At 49.2% G+C, this 6,145-nt stretch overlaps 1 protein-coding gene across 3 annotated transcripts in view; it reads left to right on the forward strand.

Annotated features, from left to right (window-relative positions):
- DUS1L (dihydrouridine synthase 1 like) overlaps positions 1–5,758 on the forward strand; it is a 16,237-nt gene extending 10,479 nt beyond the window's left edge. For 2 of the 3 annotated variants that reach the window (XM_019503710.1, XM_019503726.1), the window contains exons 7-13: positions 595–739; positions 1,036–1,132; positions 1,483–1,571; positions 2,265–2,437; positions 2,990–3,027; positions 4,753–4,828; positions 5,248–5,758. In XM_019503710.1, the coding sequence (XP_019359255.1) occupies positions 595–739; positions 1,036–1,132; positions 1,483–1,571; positions 2,265–2,437; positions 2,990–3,027; positions 4,753–4,828; positions 5,248–5,396 (767 nt within the window). In that variant the 3' untranslated portion in view covers positions 5,397–5,758. The remainder of the gene's footprint in view (positions 1–594; positions 740–1,035; positions 1,133–1,482; positions 1,572–2,264; positions 2,438–2,989; positions 3,028–4,752; positions 4,829–5,247) is intronic. The other variant, XM_019503717.1, reaches the window with a different exon arrangement.
- The last annotated feature ends 387 nt before the right edge of the window (positions 5,759–6,145 follow it).

Genomic DNA, 6,145 nt, shown 5'->3' on the forward strand with positions numbered 1-6,145 from the left:
CAGGTCCCTTCCGACCCTAGAAACTATGAAACTATTATTGGCTACACCGGCCAAAAAAAGCTGACTGCCGATAATGTCAGTATGTATATGTATATGTATGTGTGTATGTACATGCAAGCTTTTGTGAGCTGAAGCTCACTTCATTAGATGCTGTGAAGGATACTGCCTATGAGGAATGGCAAGACAAGAGCCAGTGTCTGGAAACTGCAGCCAGACAGATTCAGAAGCAGATTCAGACCTCTGTTTATGGCAGTGAGAGAGGCGAACAACCAGAACAACCTGCCTATGGAGGCGGTAGAGCCCGTGTCTCTTGATGTCATCCAGTCCAGACTCCACACCTTCGTAGATGTTCTTTTGCCACAGGGCTCACTGCTGTGGTAATGGGTGAAATGTAATGCGCTGTGACACAGAGGAGGTCCACCTAGATAATCCCTTCTGTCCTTAATCTCTGTTACCAAACACCTAGCTTATTTCTGGCTGGCAGAAAAGGCCAGGGAATACCTGGTCTAGCTCCAGGATGCACCAGCTTTCCATGCCCCCCACCCCCCCAACACACAATGGGATGTTTGAGAATTTCTGTGTTTTGTTCCCCAGAGGGTCACCTTCATAACCCAGCTCTGTTCGAAGGACAAAACCCTCTGGTGTGGGAGATGGCTGAGGAGTACCTGGAGATAGTGCAGCAGTACCCCTGCCCACTGTCCTACGTCAGAGCTCATCTCTTCAAGCTGTGGCATCACCCGTGAGTATCTCCGGAGTGTGTTCACCCTGCCGAGCAAGTTCAGGGTTCTTTGGGAGAGTTCTGGCCAGGTTCTCACGTTTGTCTGAAGCAGAAGCAATGGCTGTGTACTCCTTTACTTTGAATGGCATGGTCCTGCCCTGCATAGTGAACTAGGGAAAATAGAAGTGAGGAGGAGCCAAACTCCTGGAAACTGGCAGATATGCCAAGAGAAATCTGCAGCAGTAAAGAGAGTATTGTTGTCTTCCCAGTCTGGAGGCAATGAATGGAAGTAACTGGGTGTTTGGAATTTGTCTCAGGCTGCAAGTTTACCAGCAGCTGCGTGATGAATTGGCAAAAGCAAAGACTCTAGAGGGCATTGCGGATGTCAGCAGGGAGCTGAAGCTACGTTGCCAGGTACCACTGTGGGCCCCAAACTCCTGGATCACTGGCCTGACTGAAAGCCTGGTGGCTGCCCCCTGCACCTGATCTGCCCCACTCATCTGCTGTCCTGGAACTTGACAGAACAACCCAGCTCCCTAAATACCATCCTGACTTCACAAGACTGGTTCCTGTACAGGATGTAATACTGCCTTCAGGGTTAAGATCTGCTATGTGTTCAGTTTATTTGGGGGGGGGGGGTGTCCCCACATGTAGCTGTCAGTAGGCAATTGTTTAAAGTTCATTTTATGCCTGTCCTGGCATGTGAGGCTGCAGACTATGGACCATGAGACCAAAGGTGTCATGGGTTTAATTGTATCCTGCAGGAAGAGATCACCAATCAGAAAGAAGGAGAAAAGCCAAGAGGGGGATTGCCTTTCTTCCACTGGATCTGCCAGCCTTATATCAGGCCAGGGTAAGTTGTCCACATTGGCATTGGTCCCAAGAGAACTTACGGGACAGGAGGCAGGTGTGACCGTGTCTCAACACATGAGCTTCCAGTTCTCCTCCCAAAAAAAGATTCAATTAAAACAAACAAGCAAACACCTGGGTGCCTCTAAAATGGCATGTCCAGGAAGAAAATGAAAAACAAAAAAAAAATGCAGATCCACTGGAGCTTAAAAGAAGGCCTGCATATGTTGCAGCTGCAGTTCCTTGACCATGTGCTGGCAGCACAGGTGACAGATCCCTCTCTGCTCCACTGGCAGATGCAAGCAGCATTTGTCCAAGTGCCTGGTTTTGTGTGCGAGTGACTTCTTTAGAGTACTGGCATGCACTAGGGCAAAGACTGGGGTTGCAGAAAACAATGACCAACTAGGAGTTGTCATGCCCTGCAAGGATCAGAGTTAATTCTCTCTGGGAACAAGACATTATTATGTTATTAACTAAGTTTGCTAGTGCCCCTCCCTAGCCACCAGCTTGGGAAAGCAGATCTGCCTTTCACTGTTAGCAGCCCTTGAACTCCATGCTGTGTTACAAAGCCAAATTCAAACTTTAGTTATGCTCCTGCTGGCATGGCTGTGCCAGCTGGTGCATTTTACCTAAGCTCCTGTGAAAGTATAGGTAAAACACCTAATTGTCCCCTTCTGTGACCCTACAATGATTCCAGACCTTTCAGGCCAAAGGAGATATGCAAGGAAAACGGAAGCAGTGGGACTGAAAAGAGTATGCGAGGGAAGCGCTCCTTGGAGGACGAGGAGGATGGACATTCTGATCTGTCAAAGAACAAACAAAAGAAAAAATTGAGAAATCCAAACAAAAGCTTTGATCCATCTCTGAAACGTAAGGCAACTTGTCCTCTTCCTACGTGGGGTGTGGGAAGGCTGCTTGCACCATCTCCCAGCAGCAGCCACCACCTCCTTGTTTCTCTCCTTAGCTGCGGAAAGTTTTTCTGCAAGTGAAGCAAAAGGTGGAGTTGAAACCTTTGGGAACTGGACCCTTGATCCAGGGGGAGCCTGTACGGAAGGGGCAGGCAGGCAGGCAGTTGACCCCTGAGACTGCGCGGTTTAATTTCAAGGCACGTTGAACACCCTGTTGGAAGCAGCAGCGGCCGCTGTTGTTGAAAGCCAAAATGCACGTCCGTTTTAAGCAGCTTCCTCCATTTGTTCAATTTCTTGGGGCTGGGATTTCCCCAGGCTGGGTTTACCCACAGAATTTCTCTCTTTAAAAGAAAGTTGTCAAGGCCTTTTCAGTCTTCCCATGTGGAAACTGTTTCCCCAAAAAGTCCCCTCGCAAGTTGCAAGGCTGTGTGACCCCCAGAGCTTCAGAAATGTGCTCTTGGACACCCTTGGCGTTCTGGGATAGTGCATAACCTCATCTCTCCGTCTTTTCCAGCCAAATATGCAAAATGTGACCAGTGTGGAAACCCCAAGGTAGGTCAACACCCCCCACCCTCCCCTTGCCAGTGCCTTGTGAAGCCTGGTGACGGGAGCCCAGTGAACCATGACTAGCACAGCTGCTGCACTGGCAAAGGCCTTTTTCTAATTTGACAGAGGACTTTAGCAGAGGCTGAGGTGAAGCTGCTGATCTGAACGGCTTGCTGGAGACATTCTGCCATGCCTGTTCGTGGAAAGCGCAGTCTGGCTTGTGCACTGAGCTGCTGCTGGTTAGGACATCTAATTGCTAGAACATTGGAGAGAGTCACATTATTAAATATTAGGCTTGCCAGCATGCTTAGATGCAAATCCCTGAACAGATGAACTCCCAGTAATCATAGCATGGGGAGTCAGCTGTCTGCTGGGTCGACTAGGCTTGTGCTGCATTTGTCTCTCCAGCTTTCTGAAAGGATTAACAATGTGAGTGAGTCTGTTGCTGAGAAGTGCCAGGACCTGGGTAGCAGCTGGGCACCTGTGACAGTAGGAAATCGAAAGGCAGACCAAGAAATGAAGCTGAGGCAGTCCAGTCTGCATCATGTGCACACACGTTTGGCGCTGCACAGCAAGGCAGACGGGGAGGAGAAACGTGACCCTGTCAGCCCTGGGGCTTCCATTAGTAAAGAGGCATTCACCTGGGTTATCAGGGCTCATCCAGACGTCACCACTGGAAAGGTTTGCTAATCAAGCTCATTCCAGCCCATGAATAGCAGGAGCATTTGGACTCCAGGGTGCAAACACACGCAGGTATTTGAAGAGTACAGCTGTTCCTTGTAAAAGGCAAACAGCCTCTCACAGCAAATAGAGATGGGCAGTGCTTTTATTACAGAGCTTTCCATTCCTAATTGGAACAGAAAGCCACAACTGTGACTCTTTAACGGATGTAGTGCAGCAAGTAAGAGACATCTTTAGGGCTTTGATTTTGAAGCTTTTTTGCTGCTAGCACTATGTGTTGCACGGTGCTCCCAACTCTCTCTCCATGTGCAGGGATCATGTTGCATAGGCTTCTACCAGAAATGAAAGGCAGAAAAGTGCTGCAAATCAGTTGAATAAAATAGATATGGTTTTATGCCCTCCTTCTTCAGCTGCCAAACATCCCGGAGTTCTTTCAGCTCATATTTCTGGATTCTGCCTCACATCCTAGGTTACTGTTCTCAAACGCATGGGCACACGTTAGGCTGACAATATGGAGGTGGTTTCCTTGGTCAGATTAAATACTTACGCTGGGTGGCACTGTTTCAGCTAATGCTTCTCAGGCGAAATAGCAAAAACTAACACAGTTAAACATGGCTCTGAAATGCGTTCACGGTATCTTAGAGGATCCTTCCCTGAGCAGCGGGTCGGACTGAACATGGCCTCCTGAGGCCCTATCCAGCCCTGCCGTTCTGTCCGCCTTTCTGGTGAAGTTTGGTGGGATTTTGTCAGGCGGGGTGGTTTCCCTGGAAATGGGCATTGAGGTTCTAACACTGGAATGGTTTCCCAACAGCACAAAGCATTCCTTACCACACAGGCTTTCATTTCATTTTTACACATGCACCACCCCCATTCACTGCATCAGACTAAAGACTGACTGCCCCATTGTTGGGCGCAAGAACCCAGTGTGAGAGAGCTCACTTCAGACATCTCAAGTGGGCAGGGCTGGACTTGTGCGGGCTGGAAACTATTTCTTGAAGAACTTTTTTTCTTCACTGAGCTAATGCGTTTGTGCATGTGTGTTTGTTCCAGGGGAACAAATGTGTGTTTAACCTGTGCCGAGGATGCTGTAAGAAGAGAGCCTTTAAGGAGACAGCAGATTGTCCAGGCAAGTGATGCTCTCCTATTCCACCCTCAGCCAAAGGGCACTGAGCTACTGTATAAAAACCAACCGGCCGAGCGAGAACAATGAACAAAGCGAGGCCGGAGGTGACAGCTCTGCTTCCTCATGCCTGTGGTTTTTTTCCCTTTTAAGACACACAAATTAAACAGCCTTCAAGCTGTTTCATTAATATAAACGTCCATGTGTTCTGCCTCTCAGAGCAGCCCTGCGCTCAACGCTGACTGCTGCGGGTATGCAGCGGTAAGAGCAGCAGCAGTTCAGCCTCGGGGTGCACCAGTGCCAGCCTAGTGTGGTAGTGTCCACGTGCCCAACAGCCTGTAGCCTCCCCAACCTGCTCTGCTCTTCCCCCACCCCCACACAGGCTCTTCAGTGTCACTTGACTTTTGTCCCCCTTCTTGCTTCAGGTCATGGATTACTTTTTAGAACCAAATATGAAAAGTCCCTCGTGTGGAAAAGTGGCCAAACACAGACAGACAGACAGAAGCTTGAAATGACAAATGCCGATGTGGTGGAGTCTGCCGCACTCAAGGAGGTGGTCGACAGGGCAGTGTGAGACCTTGGGAACCGGAGTCTACGAGATCTGTTTGCAGACCTGCCTCCCTGGGCCAAAGAACCCACCGTCCAGAGCACGATCAGCTGCTGGATGAGCTCCACAGATTTGTTCTTTGTTCTGGATGCGTTGTAGTTAATGGAGACGCTTACTCAGGGAAATGTCCTGCCGTTGAAATAAAAGGATGCACGTAAAGTTCTCATGATGTGCTTAAGATTTCAACGGACTGAGCCAAATGCGATGGCCTGAAAATGCTGCAGTTGGGGGAGAAGGGGAATGCGTGCTGAGGTCATGACTTGCCTGTAATACCTTTATTAGCCCTCTTGTGACATTTTAAAATGGGAAAATAAATCTTTTTCAATTAGGACAGCCTCCTGTGCTGATGGAAATGCAAGCAGCTGGACAGACGCACATGGCAGTGTCTGGGGGAGGGGGCAGTGATGTGGCATTGTCTAGGCAAGAAAGCAGCTACATCTAAATGTCAGTTTTGGGCCCTGCGGTGCTTCAGCCCACACCAGGGGCCTCACAGCTTGGCTGTGCCCATATTGATCAGGATCCCTGTATGCAGGTCTATACAAGACCCTGGGCCTTCTCTTTGAGAAGATCATCAAGGAGCACACATTTGTGATGGGCCGGCATCAGAAATGATGCTCAGGGGCAATCAGCATGGATTTATTAGGGGGAGATCATGTCAGACCAACCTGATTGCCTTCTACGATCAGGTCACAAAGGCCATGGATGCAGGTGTCGCG

This window comes from Gavialis gangeticus, unplaced genomic scaffold (assembly GCF_001723915.1).
Source record: "Gavialis gangeticus isolate Ggan-Ray unplaced genomic scaffold, GavGan_comp1, whole genome shotgun sequence".
Lineage (NCBI taxonomy): Eukaryota > Metazoa > Chordata > Crocodylia > Gavialidae > Gavialis > Gavialis gangeticus.